The 22,797-nt window shown below is 40.1% G+C and overlaps 1 protein-coding gene across 1 annotated transcript in view; it reads right to left on the bottom strand.

The window, feature by feature from the left end:
* LOC139401164 (low-density lipoprotein receptor-related protein 1B-like) overlaps positions 1-22,797 on the bottom strand; it is a 430,219-nt gene that overhangs the window by 303,852 nt on the left and 103,570 nt on the right. The window contains exon 2 of the mRNA XM_071145604.1: positions 15,754-15,876. Coding sequence (XP_071001705.1) covers positions 15,754-15,876 — 123 coding nt within the window. The remainder of the gene's footprint in view (positions 1-15,753; positions 15,877-22,797) is intronic.

Raw genomic sequence — 22,797 nt, 5'->3', positions numbered from 1 at the left:
TAAGAATATTTAATTCATTCAGATCTAGGATGTGTTATTTTAGTGTTCCCTTTATTGTTTTGAGCAGTGTATATGTTCATGTCACTGTCACTCAAAAATAATTCAAATTTAGTTGCTAGTAGAATAACATTAAAATGCAAATGTCATGTGTAAAATACTTTTTATGTAAACCTCCCTTGCACTGCACTGCACTGCATTATAACACCTTTTGTTTAGTTGTTTCGGTGGGCTGGCCCTCATCATCTAATCTAGGTTAGATTACTCGTTGGTTATTACTGCATTATCGGAACTAGAAGCACAAGCATTTCGCTACACTCGCATTAACATCTGCTAACCATGTGTATGTGGCAAATCAAATTTGATTTTGATTTGATCTGCTCTGTAAGAAAAGTATTGCAATAGTTTGCTTCTGGAGACAGTCTTGTCAACAAGCTGTGGCCGTGGAGGTATGATGTTTTCTTTAGAAGAAGCCATGCATTCTGCATTTTCTCTCTTTTACATGTTTCTCAAAAGGGTATTGCGCTGTGTCAGCTGCATGCATAAGCACAAGTAGGCTGGCTAGTTTACTACTGCCCCCTTGAGAATATTCAGACAAATTTTTTAGACAGACTCGATCCTCTCAATCCGTCTGACGTGAGACTCATTTGACAGAAGTACCGAAAGTAACAAAAATTCTAGTATCAAACTGTTTTTCATGTTCTAGTATTGAAAAAGTACAAAAGTTTCAGTATATCGTGCATCACTACTCTCTTCTCAAGTAACCTTTTCTCCCCCAGTGAACTTCAGGTCATTGACATTTTAAATGCTACTCTCAGCCAGGAGGTTCTGCTCTGTATTTTCCTGACCTTGTGACAGCGGAGACAAATTGTTCCGATGACATATAAGAGCCGAGGGTCCATTTCATGGTTTCGTGGTTACCCATGCACCTACAGTAGACACTGCACATCCCAATATCATTTCATTTTCTCTACCTGACTCATCAGAGTATACCTGCCACAGGCAGGCAGTGGCAGGTTTCTCCATAGCGATAACTGGACCACCAATGTCTGATTCACACCATAGGTGTTCGCTTGCATATTTTCTTTTCAATGTGGTCCTATGGTGTGAATCAGGCACTTGTGTGTTTGGGCAGAATATGTGGGTATACAGAGTTGTATCCTGCCCTGTCCTCACTTTGGAGATCTGAATGGTAACTACATCTCATTAGTTGTTGTTTGTTTGGTTGTTCTTTGTGTTTAGTCTCTTTGTGAATGTCCCCTTCTTCTCCCACACTGTGCTCCTGGTTTAAGGGCAGAAGACCGTTCAGTGTGGGTGGGCCAGTGATTCACTTTAACTCACTTCTCTGAAAAATATAATATTTGCCATAAACAGTACTAGTCAAAAGTTGACACACCTACTGATTCAACGGTTTTTATTTATTTTTTACTTTTTTCTACATTGTAAAAGAATAGTAAAGACATCAAAACTATGAAATAACACATATGGAATCATGTAGCAACCAAAAAAGTGTTCAACAAATCAAACTATATTTTATATTTAAGATTCTTCAAAGTAGCCACCCTTTGCCTTCAAGACAGCTTTGCACACTCTTAGCATTCTCTCAACCAGCTTCATAAGGTAGTCACCTGGAATGCATTTCAATTAACAGGTGTGCCTTGTTACATTTGTGGAATTTCTTTCCTTCTTAATGCATTTGAGACAATCATTTGTGCTGTGACAAGGTAGGGGTGGTATACAGAAGATGGTCTTTTACCAAGTAAAGCTAAGTCCATATTATGGAATTAACAGCTCAAATAAGAGAAACAACAGTCCATCATTACTTTAAGACACGAAGGTCAGTCAATGCAGAAAATTTCAACTCTTCAAGTGCAGTCACAAAAAACATTAAGAGCTATGATGAAACTGGCTCTCATAAGGACCGCCGCAGGAAAGGAAAATCCAGAGTTACCTCTGCTGCAGAGGATAAGTTCATTGGAGTTACCAGCCTCAGATATTGCAGCTCAAATAAATGCTTCACAGAGTTCAAGTAACAAACACATCTCAACAACTGTTCAGAGGAGATTGCATGAATCATGCCTTCATGGTCGAATTGCTGCAAAGAAACCACTACTAAAGGACACCAATAATAAGAAGAGACTTGTTTGGGCCAAGAAACACGAGCAATGGATATTAGACCAGTTGAAATCTGACCTTTGGTCTCATGAGTCCAAATTTGAGATGTTTGGTGTCTTTGTGAGACGCATATTAGGTGAACGGATGATCTCGGCATGTGTGGTTCCCACCGTGAAGCATGGATGAGGAGGTGTGATGGTGTGGGGGTGCTTTCCTGGTGACACAATCAGTGATTTATTTAGAATTCAAGGCACACTTAACCAGCATTGCTACCACAGCATTCTGCAGCGATACGCCATCCCATCTGATTTGCGCTTAATGGGACTATCATTTGTTTTTCAACAGGACAATGACCCAAAACACACCTCCAGGCTGTATAAGGGCTATTTGACCAAGGAGTGTGATGGAGTGCTGCACCAGATGACCTGGCCTCCACAATCACCCGACCTCAACCCATTTGAGATGGTTTGGGATGAGTTTGACTGCAGAGTGAAGGAAAAGCAGCCAATAAGTGCTGAGCATATGTAGGAACTCCTTCAAGACTGATGGAAAATCATTCCTCATGAAGCTGGTTGAGAGAATACCAAGACTGTGCAAAGCTGTCATCAAGGCAATGGGCGGCTACTTTGAAGATCCTCAAATATAAAATATATTTTGATTTGTTAAACACTTTTTGGGTTACTACATGATTCCATATGTGTTATTTCAAAGCTTTGATGGGTTCACTTTTATTATTCAATGTATTATTAAATAGTAAAAATAAAGAAAAACCCTTGAATGAGTAGGTGTGTCCAAACTTTTGATTGGTACTGTATATTGTACTGTGAAAGTTTGGGTTTGGATCAGGACTAATCAGTTTGTATTCTCTCTGAGAGACAGTGGCATTCACATTGTTGACCCTGTGAATTTATCTTTTAATGTCAACAAAATGAGCGGCAGGCCTTTTGGTCCATTTGGCATCTCCTCGAGTCTCCTCAACATTACTATAAATGTAGAGATGATTTGTTTTCCATTGGATGTAAACAGATATCTAGGATTCATTGTATCTATATGATAATTATCACGTGTTGATAGTTTGGGTATCTGTTGATAGTTTGAACATAGTTTGACTATCCAAATAGTGTGAACTAATATGTTTCTGAAACAGCCAAGCCCACGGATCACTCGTGATGTGACCACATACCCATTGTAAATCACATAGAGAATTGAATTATGCACATTTGTGAGAGAGAGAGTAGAGTATTGTCATCAACATGCAATGAAATAGAGTCTATTACTTCAGTGGACAAACATTATACTCAACTTGCTTGTGTTAATATATCAAATTCAAAACCACTCACTGTACAATAAAATAACCATACATCAGCCTCCAGCAGTGATGACTGTGGCTGGAGCCAATTCACAACAACTTGCGATTTAGAAAACAAAATGGACAAAAAACCATAGCACAGTAATCAGAAAAAAGCCAAATAAATGTATTGTGAGAAATAGTAGCATAATTCCTTGTTTAGGGATGTTTTCTAGCTAGACTATCATTATACAAATGCATACATCTGATTGTTTAGGGGGGGGGGCACTTCAAATGAATAATACATTATTGTCCAAATGGCAACAACCAATCTTGTCTACATTGTGTAGACCTGGCCATTATATGGAGAGGGGGGGGATTACAGAATGTGCAGTCTATCAATGTTCCGTTAATCAATACTATTGGCACAATCATGTACTATACTGTGGTTGTGTGGCTTATAAACAGAACACATGTAAGCCGCTGTCATTACGTTGCCCTCTTTGGGAACAGCAAGCCCCATCCCCCTCTCCCTGTCTCCTACACCCAGGCTGCTGTGGTCAGAGAGAGGTCGTAAATTCCTGGAGGAGATTATCTCCTCATGGCCACAGCATAGAGAGAGAGTATAGTTTTCATAGAAGAGAACAAAGGAATTTCTTCCACCTCACAGAACTTGAGGTCCGAACAACATTTATGTTCCGGAGAAGGTATAAAAGATCGGTGAAGAATCCACCTAAAAACTGGTTCATTTGGTACAATTTTGTGAAACTCATGGGAGGCAATACCATAACGCTGTTTATATAATAGCCTCAGATATGAGGTTTACATCTAATTGTTGTATAAGATGAATGAGTGAGAATGATACTGTTTGTACAATTGTGTAATGTGATTTTGGACTGTTTAATGAAGGAAACTCCAATTCCCTTTTGAGTTTAACTGAATCAGAGGACCGCCCATGAGCACTGGTGTCATGAGACAGCTTTTTCTGCTCTCCCAATTAAAACCCCACCTTAAGAATTTCTCAAGAGACCATGTTGCTCTCAATTAGGAGAGGACAAAGGTTGCAGACCAGCTTACCTCGATAACGAGAGGGCCAAGGTTTGAGACCAGACTGCTGAATCTTTTAACCACCCCACGTGGTTAAACTCTTAGACTATCGATACCGACAGAATAAAAACAAGTCTTTGATATTAATTACTAGTCTGCAGCTAGGAATTCGGTATCATTGAACACGAAGACCGACAACCGCCGAAACCATCTATTCTATAACGACATGAATGAATGTCACTCTGAACTATCCATTCTAAGAGAGTTAGAGAGGATGGACAAACTCTCCAACAGAAACAAACTTTTCAACAGAGACCCTGACGACACACTGAGCGTAAATATATATATTGATTGCAATTGTTCCAGAATGAGTGAGGATTAGCATTTCAATTGTTACAATTATCAACTCTGTAGTGACTTCTCAACTGACCCCCACTCCCCTTTTGTCTAACAAGCTGCCATGTCAGTTTAGCCCACTAGGGCACATTCCCCTATCATTTCTTGTAACCATATTTACTTTGTTTGTATGTGTGTGCACTTCTGTGATTGTTTAGTTAGTTAATAAATAAATGTTTTAAGACAAGTGATGTATGGATGACTCATAGTGAAGACTGGGTTCGTGCAGATAACCAACAATTTACGACGTTTGGAATGAGACTAACGTGAGGTAAAGAAGAATTCATTAATCAGAAGACTATTGATCAGATAAGAAAATATCTGAAAAGTTATATTAGGAAAATTATAACTTTGTAATCTGAATATTTTTCTTGGTGCCCCGACTTCCTAGTTACGCTACCCATCCCTTTAGGGGATAATTGTCATCAACAACCGCTGAATTGCATAGCGCCACATTCAAATAATATTACTAAAAATATTTATATTCATGAAGTCACAAGTGCAATATAGCAAAACCCAGTTTAGCATTTTGTTAATCCAGCTGTCGTGTCAGATTTTGAAAATATGCTTTACAGCAAAAGCAATCCAAGCGTTTGTGTAAGTTTATCGATCACTAGACAAAACATTATGAACACCTAGCATCTAAGTAGCTTGGTCACGAAAATCAGAAAAGCAATAAAATGAATCACTTACCTTTGATGATCTTCGGATGTTTTCACTCACAAGACTCCCAGTTACACAATAAATGTTCCTTTTGTTCCATAAAGATTATTTTAATATCCAAAATACCTCCGTTTGTTTGGCGCGTTATGTTCAGAAATCCACAGGCTCAAGCGGTCATGACAACGGAGACGAAAATTCCAAATAGTATTTGTAATGTCCACAGAAACACGTCAAACGTTTTTTATAATCAATCCTCAGGTTGTTTTAAAAATATATAATGATAACATATCAACCGGCACTGTCTCTTTTTCAGTAGCAGAGGGAGAGTCAATGGCTGCCCCACTGTGTTACGCAAGCAAAACTCATGCGAACACCCAGCTATCCACCGACGATGTTATTTTTCTCGCTCATTTTTCAAAATAAAAGCCTGAAACTATGTCTAAAGACTGTTGACACCTTGTGGAAGCGATAGGAAAAGGAATCTGGTTGATATCCCTTTAAATGGACAAAAGCAGGCTATGGAACATGGAGCTTTCAAAATAGAAGCCACTTCCTGGTTTGATTTTCCTCGGGTTTAGCCTGCAATATCAGTTCTGTTATACTCACAGACAATATTTAGACAGTTTTGGAAACTTTAGAGTGTTTTCTATCCTAATATGTCAATTATATGCATATTCTAGCATATGGGCCTGAGAAATAGGCCGTTTACATTGGGAATGTGATTTTTACAAAAAAAAAATAGTACCCCCTAGCTGAGAGAGGTTAATTACAGTTACATGATTAATCAGTTTAATTGCGTAATAATAATTACAGAGAATCTTTGATAAAAACAAAGTCTTCAGTTAATGATAGTAAAGACACGACACCGCCAAATTGTAACTCAATGAGCAATCAAGTAAAAGTAATTGTATATTGCAGCCCTGTGTGGGGTGGGGTATACATTTTAATATAAACAGTAGGCTACAGTTGAACTCAATAACAGCTGGCTACAATCCAGCTTCCTGTAAGATAATTATCTGATTCTGACCAATGTTTTTATGTTGCCTATAATGAATGGTGTAGTAGTGGCCCTACTTACATAATATAACTGTGCTTACAATAATGAAAAACAAACCAGAATGGGAATTATTGATTTATGCTTACTACAATTTATTCAAAAGCCCAGAAGCTCAAAATGCATTTAACCATATTGTATTACTGAATAGAATATTCTTACAGGGTATCATTTCATTCTCTTGGTGACTTTTTAGGTGGCATAGCCCTTATGTGTCGTCTGTGTTTGTTCTGACTCAAAGCACACTGGTGCGCTGCAACACTAACTCCTCTGTCGAAACAGCAGGGGGCTAATGTAGGCTTTAGTACTTTGATGTCACCCCATGGTTCCATGACAGCCACCCTGACAGGTTATAAAATATGCTCCTTTTTAAGGGCTCCAGGTAACAAGCTAGAGATGTTGTCCTTTATAATATAGAGGGAGAAAGAAAAGAGAAAAAGAATAACTGTTGAAGCAGATGTTGGGAGAGAGGAGCCAAGGAGATGCAATACAGAACAGTACTATCCTACGTTAGCCATGGATGAAACACAATGGGAACTGGAGTGACAGTGGGAATAGGACTCAAACCATTTTAAATGCTCTAAACATAACCGGCCAAGTTGCTGAGCTAGCTGCAATGCAGCATGGTAAAAAAAAACATTCTGAGCAAAGGCTATTTCAAGGGCAGATATGTCACCTCTAGAGGCCACCATGAACACACACACACACCGACATGCACACCGACACACACACCGACACACACACCGACACACACACACACAGTTGTGAAAACCTCATCGTTGGTGCGTCTGTTTCTGTGCTCCCCATAAGCAGATGGCAGCAGCCTCAGGAAGTATATGAGCCCTGCTCTAAATGGGGAGAGACTGCCACTAAATTAAAAGGCTGATTTCCAAAGCCCTCTGCCTCACAACACAACCCTCTCCTCTGGATGGGAAATTATGAGTTTAGATCATAAACGAACAGGATGCACATGACAGGCTAAAGACAAGACACTGTGAACAGCATTGTGAACATTATGAACAGCACTCGGATGCTAATGAGGTGTAAATGACTTTGGGCTCTGTTGATCTGTATCACACAGGCTTCCTGGTGTAGGGACAACAATCTAAACACCAGATCCATTTACTTACTGCTTAACCAATGACACTCCAATCACACACAAACTAATGAAGTGACAGAGCTGTCAGAATATGAACTGGAACAGCTTTAATACCTGAGACACGTCTCCCTCCTCCCCTCATTGAAGGGAAACGTAAGGTGAAAAAGCAGCTTAAGCATGCACATTACAAGGACATATGTATACTCATTTAAAACACCATATCCTTGAAAAGTGCTATCCATTTTCACTACAGATCGAGACTGTACGTGTTAGAATACAGAACACAAAAGAGCTGATGAGTAGACTATGTTTGTGTCCCAAATGACACCATATTCCCTATGGGACCTTGTCAAAAGTAATGCACTACATAGGGAATAGGGTGCCATTTGGGACACAGGCTATGTGTTTCAGATTTTCCAATGAGTCAACAGGGGCTTTGTGTCTAGGCTGCAGGACAGCCAGGGGAGGTAAACATTACATAATGCAGAAGTCCTGGTCTGTCCTTCAGCTCAATAACAAGGTGCTATGCTACATTACCCCCTAAACCTCTGTCCTACTGCTGCCAACTCTCTCAGGGAATGGACACATTTACAATATATTTATTTCAATGTGGCCAGAGACAGAAAAAAACACCCTGATACATTATACAGTAGGCCCAGACTGCTACAACAACTTTACCTGGCATTGCCCTATTTCCATTTAAAACGTTGTAATTCTAAGCCCATGCCTGAATGTTTTTTAACCTGAAACTGAGGCTACTTCCATCATCAGAGATGATTATTTCTAGTTCAACAGTGTTGTATGCAATTACAAGTACATCCACAAAATACAATTAATACTACAAAGTAAAGTTAAGATGATTTGACAGAAATGTGGCCAGGGCCATTTGTTCTGAGTGGACTGCAGCACAAATGAACCAAAAGTCAATTATTACAAGTCATGACCTGTTCAAAAGTACCATAGTGCATTAAGCAAACTGCAATCATCTTGTAATGGCAGACCTATCCTTTTGCTACCACAATGGATTTCTATTATTTTTCAGAGGATACTTATGTAAAGAGAAAATCCAGACAGTTTACACTGTACAGGTTGTAGCTGTGATATCCCTCTTCCCCTGAAAGCTTTGTACTGCACTAACTTTGACCAGGACCCATATGGCTCTACTCAAAAGTAGTGAACTATATAGGGAATAGGGTGCAATTTGGGATGCAGCCTAAGTCATCAAACACAAACTAAGCAGTCCTCCATGACCACGTTTAAGGCAGCTACTGACCCTTTTCATGCACATCTGATCTTCTGGGCATGAAAATTCCATTAGATGATTCACTACAGACTGACTACTTCTCTATCTCTCAACATCAAAACAACAAATCTGTCTGTCGCGGTGGCACCAGGACAAGTCGAAGAAGTGATTGAAAGTGATTGAAAGTTAATTGCTGTGTGCTGCATTTCAGTTCATACATTACACAACAGGCCTACTATAGCCAATGGCAGTACCTTTTGTACACTAACGGCTTAGGCCTTTTTATTCCATTAAGAGTGACTGTTTTATGCAAAATAGTGTTAAATTAGAGGACACTGGAGGACATTATAACTGCACTCCCACTTATTAATAATCTCTTCATATATGCAGTAAACAATGCATATCATTTCAGATAGACAGATGTCGCACTCTGATATACCTACAGTACGTGTCTGCTAATTTATGCTAATATGATTAAGCTACTGTAGGGCTATTTCTACCGCTAGTCATCATATAAATTATGCACTGGAATGGTTTTAGAACTGAAGATATTCCACTTATTAATATCCTCTTCATATACAAAGTAAACAACAACTGGTATCATTCCAGACACCAGAAAGAACAATATACGGTATCTGTCCTAAATTATCTAATGTGATTAAATTAAGCTACTGTATGTATACCAGTAGCAAGGGAAAATGACTGCACCGTCTCATTGAAGCCACGGAGTTCAAGGCTGAGCGAGGTACTGCAGGCATTGTTTGCTGAAAACAAGATCCCTACAGTATGTCCTACCCTACCTCTTTCAGGTAAGAAATTCAAACTTATAGCCTCTGTCTCTTGTGCAATTTGCAAGTACCTGTGCTCCGCTGGCCTTTCCTTAAAAAACGTTCCTAAGCTCTTGGTGTCCCATGTAGGAAAAGCTAGACTAGAATAGCTTGCTGGACATTTTTATTACTTTTTTAGCTGAATGTTAAATAAAGCAGCTATCATGTTTCAGGTAAGACCCAAATGCAGACTGTGCTGAAGTAACAATGTATATTACAGCAACAGGGCAGGCAAACAACAGGTCAAGGCAGGCAATCCAGAGTAGTGGGAGAATCCAGAGTAGTAGGACAAAGGTACAGGACGGCAGGCAGGCTCAGGGTCAGGTCCGGCAGAGGTCGGTAATCCCGAGTAGTGGGGCAAAGGTACAGGACGTCAGGCAGCCTCAGGTTCAGGAATATCAATAGACAGGAACAGAGGGAAAACCGGGAAAGAGGGAAAACCGCTGGTAGGCTTGACGAAACAAAACAAACTGGAAACAGACAAACAGATAACACAGCTATAAGTACCCAGTGGAGAATGGTGGAAATGACACCTGGAGGGGGGTGGAGACAAGGACAAGTGAAATAGATTAGGGCGTGACAGCAGCCAATAGAACTCACGGGTAGTTTGAAAGAAGAGTGAACGTGCGACGGCAGTAGGCTATAGCAGTTATTTATTCAGACCCATAACCACAATCTTTGTGAAGAGAAGTGAAAGCCTTCTGCATATAACTCAAGTCCTATATTATTCAAGGATGTCATTAGAATGATTAAGATAAGAACAACAAAACATACTTAATTTAACTGTTGAGGGTGAGGAAGGAATGATGCAACAATAGAGAGAAAGAGGAGGTAGTCTAAAAACATTACAGGAAATATTATGAAAGGTATACAGTTGAAGTCGGAAGTTTACATACACTTATGTTGGAGTCATTAAAACTAGTTTTTCAACCACTCCACAAATTTCTTGTTAACAAACTATAGTTTTGGAAAGTCTATTAGGACTACTCTACTTTGTGCATGGCACAAGTCATTTTTCCAACAATTGTTTACAGAGAGATTATTTAACTTATAATTCACTGTGTCACAATTCCAGTGGGTCAGAAGTTTACATACATTAAGTTGACTGTGCCTTTAAACGGCATGGAAAATTCCAGAAAATGATGTCATGGCTTTTAAAACCTTCCCCAACCAGAAACCTTGGATTGATGGCAACATTCGCACAGAACTGAAAGTGCAAAAAACTACTTTTAATCATGGCAAGGCGACCGGAAACATGACCGAATACAAACAGTGTAGCTATTCCCTCCGCAAGGCAATCAAACAAGCTATATAGAGACAAAGTAGAGTCACAATTCAATGGCTCAGACACGAAACATATGTGGCAGGGTCTACAGTCAATCATGGATTACAAATAGAAAACCAGCCCCATCGTGGACACCAACGTCTTGCTACCAGACAAACTAAACAACTTCTTTGCTCGCTTTGAGGACAATACAGTGCCACTGACATGGCCCGCTACCTAAACCAGCGGGCTCTCCTTCACCGCAGCCAACAGTAAAACAACGTCTTAACCCTCGCAAGGCTGCCGGCCCAGACAGCATCCCTAGCCGTGTCCTCAGAGCATGCACAGACCAGCTGGCTGGTGTGTTTACAGGCATATTCAATCAAACCCTATCCCAGTCTGCTGTTCACACGTGATTCAAGAGGGCCTCCATTGTTCCTGTTCCCAAGAAAGCTAAGGTAACTGAGCTAAAGGACTATCGCCCCGTAGCACTCACTCCGTCATCATGAAGCGCTTTGAGAGACTAGTCAAGGATCACATCACCTCCAACCTACCTAATACCCTAGACCCACTCCAATTTGCTTATCGCCCCAATAGGTCCACAGACGACGCAATCGCAATCACACTGCACACTGCCCTAACCCATCTGGACAAGAGGAATATCTATGTAAGAATGCTGTTCATCGATTACAGCTCAGCATTTAACACCACGGTACCCTCCAAACTCGTCATTAAGCTCGAGACCCTGAGTCTCGACCCCGCCCTGTGCAACTGGGTGTTGGACTTTCTGACAAGCCGCCCCGAGGTGGTGAAGGTAGGAAACAACATCTCCACCCCGCTGATCCTCTACACTGGGGCCCCACAAGGGTGCGTTCTCAGCCCTCTCCTGTACTCCCTGTTCACCCACGACTGCGTGGCCATGCACACCTCCAACTCAATCATCAAGTTTGCAGACAACACTACAGCGGTAGGCTTGATTACCAATAACGATGAGACAGCCTACAGGGAGGAGGTGAGGGCCATTGGAGTGTGGTGTCAGGAGAATAATCTCACACTCAATGTCAACAAATCAAAGGAGATGATCATGGACTTCAGGAAACAGCAGAGGGAGCACCCCCCTATCCACATCGATGGGACAGTAGTGGAGAAGGTGGAAAGTTTTAAGTTCCTCGGCGTACATACCACGGACAAACTGAAATCGTCCATCCACACAGACAGCGTGGTGAAGAAGGCGCAACAGTGCCTCTTCAACCTCAGGAGACTGAAGAAATTTGGCTTGTCACCAAAAACACTCAAACTTTTACAGATGCACAATCGAGAGCATCCTGTCGGGCTGTATCACCGCCTGGTACGATAACTGCTCCTCCGCCCACAACCATGGGGACAAAGATCGTACTTTTTGGAGAAATGTCCTGTGGTCTGATGATTACCATCGTTATGTTTTGAGGAACAATGGGGAGACTTGCAAACCGAAGAACACCATTCCAACCGTGAAGCACGGGGGTGGCAGCATCATGTTGTGGGGGTGCTTTCCTGCAGGAGGGCCTGGTGCACTTCAAAATAGTTGGCCTCATGAGGAGGGAAAATTATGTGGATATATTGAAGCAACATCTCAAGACATCAGTCAGGAAGTTAAAGCTTGGTCGCAAATGGGTCTTACAAATGGACAACGACCCCAAGCATACTTCCAAAGCTGTGGCAAAATGGCTTAAGGATAACAAAGTCAAGGTATTGGAGTGACCATCACAAAGCCCTGACTTCAATCCTAGAGAATATTTGTGGGCAGAACTGAAAAAGTGTGTGCGAACAAGGAGGCCTACAAACCTGACTCAGTTACACCAGCTCTGTCAGGAGGAATGGGCCAAAATTCACCCAACTTATTGTGGGAAGCTTGTGGAAGGCTACCCCGAAACGTTTGACCCAAATTAAACAATTTAAAGGCAATGCTACCAAATACTAATTGAGTGTATGTAAACGTCTGACCCACTGGGAATGTGATGAAAGAAATAAAAGCTGAAATAAATAATTCTCTCTACTATTATTCTGACATTTCACATTCTTAAAATTAAGTGGTTGTAAAGGATCTCGTCCTCCTCCTCCTCTGAGGAGGTTTGAGAAGGATCGGAGGACCAAAACGCAGCGTGGTAAGTGTCCATAATGTTTATTTTAAAACATAAACTGAACACTACGAAATACAAAACAATAAATGTGAAATGAACGAAACAGTCCCGTGTGGCGACAAACACTGACACGGAAGACAAACACCCACAACCCAAAACTGAAACAATTGACAGCTGCCTCTGATTGAGAAACATACTAGGCCGAACTCAAAAACCAACATAGAAAAACAAACATACTAACCATACTAAAACAAAGATAAAATAACATAACTATGGTCAGAACGTGACAGTGGTGACCCTAACTGACCTAAGACAGGGAATTTTTTACTAGAATTGAATGTTAGAAATTGTGAAAAACTGAGTTTAAATGTATTTGGCTAAGGTGTATGTAAACTTCCAACTTCAACTGCATTTGTCAGCGTACTAATTATACAAATAGGCCCTAATACATTTGAAAATTGTAATCAAATTCGCTAGCATGTACTTGTAACATTGTAGGGCGCATGCGCTTTACAGAAATTGCATGGTCTCTTGTGCTATATCATGGTTTGAATGATCTGTAAATCTTTAAATCCAGTCCACATAATACAGTATAATACAAAACAGTACAGTAATACAGTTCACACTCAAAAATATTAGCCTACTGGATCTACTGTACAGTAGTTTCATTTATTTACCCAAAAGAGCATATAGCTAGCTACCTCTATAGGTTGTTATGTGTTTCTGTTGTGTGTAACGTGCAATAGCCTATATCATATATAATCAGTACAATCATTCAGGCTTTTTTGGTCTTGGACTCATTAAATATTGTTAATGTCATGCTTATAAAATGTATTTAATCAGGCTCAGGTAGCATCATGTTTGAATGTTCATGCTGATCAAAGCTCTAATCAAATCCAGACATGTTTCTGCTTTATAATGCTTTTGAATGACCTGGTTCTGGCAGGAAATACCGGGTAACCCAGAAGAAAAGTGATTTATTTTCGGGATGGAATTTATGTAAATTGCAGGGAAAATATTCAACCCTAATCTACTCTGATTGAAGTGTATTTAACAAGTGGCATCAATAAGGGATAATAGCTTTCAACCTGGATCCACTTGGTCAGTCTATGTCATGGAAATATCAGGTGTTCATAATGTTTTGTACACTCAGTGTATGCAGTCATTAACCAGTAGTCAGCATATACACGCTTATGTGGTTCTAGAACAGTAGCCCTAGTCACCACAGGACCCACAGAAGGATGTTTCTCCCAAACACTGTTTTATTTGAACCCTTTATTACCTCTGTCGAGACTGTCTGCTTAGCTCTGAGATCTCCGGAATGGCCACTTTACAATTCACTGGCGTTCAGCCATCTCAGGAGAGTGTCCTGTTGCCCAGTTTCCCCGGTGCAGAATGGTAACGGTAGCGAGCGTCAGCTGTCTGGTCCCTGCAGGGTAAGCCATGCCATGGCTGAGCATCTAAACCAGTGGCCTACTACAGTCTTAGGTTAATGGAATGCAAGGTGTGTGTGGGTGTATATATATGTTTGTGTGTGTGTCTCAGGGTAATGGAATGCAAGGCTGCTCTCCCATGTGGTGATTACACTCCACTGAGGCAGAGCCTGGGACTAGCAAATGGTACCATGACATGACCATTCCCTGGAAGATGCAGGGAGGGACACAACTACTGCATGGAGAGTGCAATTGGGAAAACTCAGGTCCCAAGAAACCCATCATAAAACACAGACCCTCATCTTCGGTTGGATAAGAAACAGCCATCAATTATACTCCATTCAACACAAAGCACCAATAAAGTATTGCATGGTGCCTAAACTAATAACACATAAAATATCTCCTTACAAAGGCTGTAGTTTGTCTAAGAGACCACACACACACACCACACCGAATGTCTGTCTGCCATTCATCTGCCGTTAGGTATTAGAACCAGAGCACTAGGTTATTGGAGCCACAGTGCTGGTAGCCTATAAACAAGGTTTAATTTCACTGTGCTTCTCTTTGCGGGGCTCAAAGCTGATCTAATTCCTTTTTCTATCAATACATAATCCATGATAATAAGCTGCGACAAATTCCCATGATGAATATTCAGGGTTTCTCTCCACAGGCTTAGTAAATAAAATGGAGCCAACACGGTTAATCTAAATGATAATGGAATACCTGGTGAGGGGAGACTTGGCCCACTGCAACCTTGGATATACGCTACGTTTTAGGAAAATATTATACCATCTTCTCACAAATGGGAGTTCAATGGGAAAGGTCTTCGCTATCAATATATACGATTGTGGAGGGAATTGTAAACTTGGCTACAGTGATTTCTTAGCTGGTCACATTTGATAATATCATGAAATGAGCACTAGTATCATTTTAAAGATCTAAAATTGATATTAGGATGATGCAATACGCATTTCAAAATGTACAGAAATAATAAAGAATATGTTCAGTTAGAGGAAGGATAAAGCATGGAATAAGAAATCACAGAATGTGAAATAATATGGTTGGTTACCTTGTAGGCGGGAATTAACTGTATAGTGAATGGGTGAATGAGTGCATAAATTGAAGAGTAAATTATTGAATTACATCTTTCTGGATTGAAGTGTTTGGTGAATGGGTGGATGGATGAACGTGTGAAATAGTAACTTACATCTGTCCGAGGTTTCGTCCGAGGCATCTGGACAGTCAGGCTCCCCATCACAGAGCCAGCCCTCGGGGATGCAAGTCACCTCATCATAGCAGTGAAACTCCCCCACATCACACAGTATGGGCTCTGGATGGAGGAGAGAGAATGGAGAGAGGAGATAGAGATGTCATGGATGGGATGGATGGTTTGCATGTTTCAATCAAAACATGTACCTGCAGTAGTCAACTGGCATGAATGCCTAAAGGTTGCAGTGACTGTGTATTTGCCTTGAGGCGGTTATAAAATATTTTGGAATGAAATGAGTTGAAGGAATGAATGAGTTGATCATATGTGTGATAATTGCATTATTCATGTTATGCAGATGTGGATGTAACTCTGGATATTGTCTTCTTTACCCAATGCCCCTCTCTGTGGATCAATACAGTTTGTTCAATTCAATCACTGTCACAATAAGTAGACAATTGTTGTGACTAAGCCATTTCCTGGGTATGCTTATCAATACAAACTCTTCTCTCTGTAGACACACACTTGTTTAAATTTGACAGATACAAAAGACCACTACTTTGTGCTGGTGATGACTTTATAATATGTAAATCACAAGGTTCTGTAGTTAATTTTTTCTAACACTGTCTGCAGTACAGAGCTCTTTCATAATGTATCATTAGGACACGACGAGAGACGAGACAATTATCAATTACTTGTTTGCCAAAAAGCCAATGCCAAAAAGACAAGAAACAGACACACAAGTGGTGTTGGCACTGTCTGACTCAACCTTTTACTCTCGACAAAGACGTAACATCCTTCGCCTTTTGTCAGGCCACTACAAAACAGTCTCTACAAGTCTTGTTTCTTATCTGTCAACTCCCTTACGTTTTGTACTTTTTACTTCACCAAGGTGAAAGCCTGGTCAACTAAAAAGTCATCCCAACCTTCCAATAGCAGGGCATCTGTCAGCATGTTGACATGTTTCCCTGCCAGGAGCTGTCAGCCACTGTGTGATCTTTCAACAGAATGACACATGCTCTGCTAAAGATTTGACACCACCTTGTTGCCCACAACTAGCTCCTCTCCTCCTCATCCTGAAGAGAACCAATCATTTGTTTCACAGTTTTAATCCTCAAACACTCAGGCGTACAAGCATCCTCTCTCTCTCTCATACACACTGTATTCCTAACGCTATTATGGAATGTGTGCGTGTGTGTACATGAGTGGCAGCACATGAGTGGTGGTGATAATTCAATGCACCACTGCACTAGGCCCTATAGTGCCCTCAAGCAAATTCAGTACCGGCGGAGGAATATGAAAAGGTCAACCATCTAATCCCTCCTTTTTTTCTTCAATCTAATTCCACCGCTGCTATCTATCTGAAATCCTCCCCAGTTTGATTCAAGGTCTTTTTTTTAAACATTGAAAGCTTTTATGTTTGAAAAGGTGATTATTTTAAAGATGGAGCATGTTGATGATATTGCAAACTGAGTTCTTCTTGACTCAAATTCATGTAGGTAGGGAAAAAAAATTGTCCATTGAAGATTTTGATTACGAATAAATTGCATTGGAATATTGCAAGATCTAGATCTTTATGTACAAAGACGAATGTTAAGAGAGCTATTCCTATTGGGGTGGCAGGTAGTCTAGTGATTAGAGTATTGTGCCAGTAACCAAAAGGTTCCTGGTTCAAATCCCCAAGCTGACAAGTTAAAAATCTGTTGTTCTATCCCTGAACAATGCACTGTTCCATGGTAGGCTGTCATTGTTAGTAATAATTTGTTCTTAACTTATTTGCCTAGTTAAAAAAATATATATAAAAAAAATCCCAGTGAGTATGATAAAACAAAATGTTAATAAAATACATTTATAATAGTATATGTGTGTGTGTCAATGACTGTGTGGTGTGTCCTATACTGAGAGACTAGGTTGTTTACAGTATGTAAATGCATTTTAAAATGCTAACAAGGTGTTGTCTCACATTATAAAATGTGAGATAAGCTTATAAAATGAGTCATATTACCAGGTACAGTAGATAGATGGGAGAAAACAATGTAGTGTACTTAGCTCGTTATTGTGCAATGGTTTCTGTTACCAGAGGCTTATTAAAAGTGTCCCCTCAAGGGTGACAGTATTGCATAGCTAGCTCATTGTCATGGCTTTGGTTCATTTTACAGGAGCGAGGAAATGGGGTAATGTTTCACAGCTGGTACAAATTTTTGCCATTTCCAGCCATTTCTCTACACACGCAAAGTATGAATTGTTTGCTTCAAATGTTATTAACTATTGCTAACCTATGACTATGCTATCACTAATAACTTCAAACATTATGCTATCATGAAAAATAACAAATGCCACAGTCTTGGGGGGGGGGGGGGTTACATAATTTGGTTTCATCTGCTTTAGGGGAGCTTTCAAAGTTTATTGTAAACGCAAATGTTTATGCTAATAAGGATTTTTTTTACAAGTGTGAGAATTATTGGCAATTGATATGTAAAATGTGTAATAGTATTACCTTTCAAGCGTGATCATCACTGTTCATTAAGAATTTAGGCCTAATGTTTGAAGGTGTAAATGGTTTGTGCCAGATTAAGGCATGTCTTTTTTTTCCTTTAGTAAAATGTATGAGCTTGTTCAATATGAGCTCCAGCATAGTGGTTACACATCAGGTAATGATATTCCACAAAATACAGGTGAATAGTATATGTGTGATGACAGCTGCTTTTACAAAGATTATTGTCTTGTACATACACTTTTGTCAATACAAAAAAATGCTTGCATTTGCCTAATCGGTGCTCTGTGACTTGCTATAAAATCCTTGCATTTTTGAGTGGGAAAACTTTTGGTATGTAGAATGAGTAAACAAAAAGGGTTATTGACCTTTACTGACAACATAAGAGCATAAGGGTATACGGTATCAATAAGATAGGTAAGGGTTATAAGGTATCAATAAGAGAACTAAGGGCTATAAGGTATCAATAAGAGAGCTACGGGTTATAAGGTATCAATAAGAGAGCTACGGGTTATAAGGTATCAATAAGAGAGTGTTGTGGAATAATCAGAATTTGTTGGTAACATAGGTAAGATGTTTTAGATTCATCATATGTTTGTAAGTTACTTCTCATCAGAATGGTATTTTTGTATAATACTGTGGCGAGGTTGCAGTTATCTGTTCTATGTCAAGACTAAGTTGCATGGTACGCAGAGAGGGGAGAGGTCAAGGGGTCATCATGTGTAAACATATCTTTTGCTCCACTGTGTCTGTGCCAGTCACTCCCTAAGGAGGAAAGGAGGATGGCAGTGTCTGGAATCATTCTATCCTCTCCGTGAGTTTGTCCAGGATTGGTTGTATTTAGAATTGGTTGTATCTAAATGACAATTTGATATATGCCTGTTGATATGGAGGGTTGGTTTATGGTTTCGGGGTTTGAGTAAGGAGACAAAGCTGAATGATTTATTATGTCTATGCTGTCTGACTATGTGTGTTCTTTGCTATTAAAGGATTGCAGTTGCAATGCAGAAGGGGCTCTCAGAGAATTCATTGAGAGACACTGAATTGCCTGAGAGTCACAGGGTTGTGATAAAGCTCATATAATTAAAGATGGACTTTGATAACTAACTCTGACTTGTGTTGTGGTTTGCTCCCATGATTTGGTAAATAGAGGAAATTTCCACGACAAGAGGTAAGGGTTATAAGGTATCAATAAGAGAGCTAAGGGCTAGAAGGTATCAATAAGAGAGTTAAGGGTTATAAGGTATCAATACGAGAGCTAAGGGTTATAAGGTATCAATAAGAGAGCTACGGGTTATAAGGTATCAACAAGAGAGTTAAGGGTTATAAGGTATCAATAAGAGAGCTAAGGGTTATAAGGTATCAATAAGAGAGTTAAGGGTTATAAGGTATCAATAAGAGAGTTAAGGGTTATAAGGTATCATTAAGAGTTAAGGGTTATAAGGTATCAATAAGAGAGCTAAGGGTTATAAGGTATTAACAAGAGAGTTAAGGGTTATAAGGTATCAATAAGAGAGTTAAGGGTTATAAGGTATCAATAAGAGAGCTACGGGTTATAAGGTATCAACAAGAGAGTTAAGGGTTATAAGGTATCATTCAGAGAGCTAAGGGTTATGAGGTATCAATAAGAGAGCTAAGGGTTATAAGGTATCAATAAGAGAGCTAAGGGTTATAAGGTATCATTAAGAGTTAAGGGTTATAAGGTATTAACAAGAGAGTTAAGGATTATAAGGTATCAATAAGAGAGTTAAGGGTTATAAGGTATCAATAAGAGAGCTACGGGTTATAAGGTATCAACAAGAGAGTTAAGGGTTATAAGGTATCAATAAGAGAGCTAAGGGTTATAAGGTATCAATAAGAGAGTTAAGGGTTATAAGGTATCAATAAGAGAGTTAAGGGTTATAAGGTATCATTAAGAGTTAAGGGTTATAAGGTATCAATAAGAGAGCTAAGGGTTATAAGGTATTAACAAGAGAGTTAAGGGTTATAAGGTATCAATAAGAGAGTTAAGGGTTATAAGGTATCAATAAGAGAGCTACGGGTTATAAGGTATCAACAAGAGAGTTAAGGGTTATAAGGTATCATTCAGAGAGCTAAGGGTTATGAGGTATCAATAAGAGAGCTAAGGGTTATAAGGTATCAATAAGAGAGCTAAGGGCTATAAGATATCAATAAGAGAGCTAAGGGCTATAAGATATCAGTAGTTTGGGTGTATGGGGTTGGACCAGTGTGCCTGATGTTTTTCTTCTCAGAAGTCTCTATGGATGTGTCTAGTACCTTTGAAGCTGAAATGATTCCCATTGAAGGCAGGGAGAGAGCTGGTGGTGACTGAGAGGGAACTGATAGAGGCTGGTGGTGACTGAGAGGCCATTTACTCTCCCGGTAGGCAGCAGGAGCTATGAAAGAGAGAGAGGGCCTGTGGACCTCAGAGCAGCCCGAGTTTCCATTGATGTGTCTACCTGCTTTCATGCTGGCCTGCCTGCCTGCCTTGAAAGGTAAAGGGCCACATTTGAGTCATTTGGATGACCTCTCATGTCAATTTATCTCCCCTCTCAGATTCAATAGCCTTTACTCCTTGTCTGTCAATGTTTGCTGCCACTGCAGTTTTGCAGCCCGGATCGTTTCAGAATGAAATAGAAAGGGAAAATATTATATTTGAGGGGGGGGGGGGGGGGGGGGGACACACACACTGTGTCGTCGATCCCCAGTAAAATAAATAGGACTACAACTGCATTTGCATTAAAAATAAACATACAGACTCCTACCACCAACACAGACATTGTATCACTAAACATTATGGTTATTTGAAGATCATTTTGAGTGGCGGATGGATAACAGAACAAACAGCACAACAAAATGGCAGTGTTGCAGGCTTTGGTCGGTCGGCGAGTGAGGTTGAAAAACATGGATATTACCATAACAGTGGTAAACGTTTAGTGGAGCCTGGTCGGGCACATTATCACAAGCTTCATTCCTGACATCCTTTTTCCGTTACAACAGGCAGAACACCACTGCTCATTAAAGACATTGAGCCCTTTGAAATACGGCAGATTTCAGAGAGCAGAGCAGAATGTATCATTTTGGAGACAAGAAGAGAAAAAGTAAAAATGGCTTTCAGAATGGCTTAGAACTGGAAGACCATGCAGGCAACAGAGAATAAATAACAGACTATTTCTTTTCGAAGTTAAATTATATCTAGGTTCAGTAGGATGATTCATCTCTAGATACCGTACTGTACATTCACCATATAGATACATAACTGTGCTTCATTAATTATAATCCTACCAGTATTCATTCCAGAGCTGACTTTGGTGCTGTATCGCAAACCAATAAGATGACAATTACGGTGAAATTCCTATCCAATTTAATTAAATCTCGAAACGCAATAAAGGCCCACCACATGGAAAGGGCTGAGAAAAGGTCTAACTGCTTGACATGTGAACAGCCAACAATTGGCTGGTCAAGAGCAGGCCCTCTAATACAACACACATCACTTGACCCTCATTGCCCTTATTAAACTGTCATTCAGTGTTCCCTCCCTGCATCCTTCCTCCATCCTTACCAACCATGGACAAATCTCCACCATAATATATCCCTACGCAGGGACTAAAGATACTGTACAGACAATGGAATAGACCTCTGCAACATCACACTGCTGGAGAGATTGGTTAATTAAACTGTATTTTTGAAAACCTTATATTTTTAAGATTTATATTTGTCTTTGCTCAGTGTTATTACACTTTGCAGGTCAATTTGCTCCTAGGACATGACCACTCCACAATGTACCCCTTGTGTACCCCTTGTGTGTAGCTGTGGAATTGACATTACAATGAATACTCAACTGGCAAATGGCACTGAAGGCCATTTGAGGACAAAAGTAACTAAACACACACACACACACACACACACACACACACACTATATGCAACAACATAACTGTACGGAACGTCAGCGCCGACTCCTCTTCCTGGTCAGCTATGGGTCATATACATTGCAGATCAGAGGAGAGGGCTCGTTGTCAAACTGAACAGGTTATTCAGAATATAACCACATCACAGCATGGACGTGTTCAAGCCCTATCCTAATCTTCATATCATGTCTGCCATGAATCCCAATGCAGAGCCAAGGCCATGCATCTCAATTCTGCTGCCCGTTGCTACCACTTTAATGAATCTTTATCACAAGCTTATCTGTCACGGTGACACCCGCCATGTGGTATTTAGAACCCAAATGCCATCCACGTCGACTCTGATCAGGAATATGAAGACGTGAAGGCACCATTACTTTGCTCTTTGTAATAAATGACTTTAGAATGTCAGTCATCTCTCTGGCTTCCACCCGGAACTATGTGAATGTCATCAGCATTGAAACAAGAATTTGTCCATTTCCCTCTGTCCAAGAAATCATGCATATAAGGGTATTTAAAGTGACTGCATGGCATAGCCAACTCCAGTTAGTATACTGGTTTGGGTGAGATAAAATAATGACGTACAAAGGAGAGAAGGAAATGACAAATTACAAATTCCATCAAGCTCTCTTAGCCGGAGGCC

Source organism: Oncorhynchus clarkii, chromosome 3 (assembly GCF_045791955.1).
Source record: "Oncorhynchus clarkii lewisi isolate Uvic-CL-2024 chromosome 3, UVic_Ocla_1.0, whole genome shotgun sequence".
In the NCBI taxonomy this organism is placed as follows: Eukaryota; Metazoa; Chordata; class Actinopteri; order Salmoniformes; family Salmonidae; genus Oncorhynchus; species Oncorhynchus clarkii.
The sequence above is the reverse complement of the archived record's forward strand: the minus strand, read 5'-3'. Positions and strand labels throughout refer to the sequence as shown.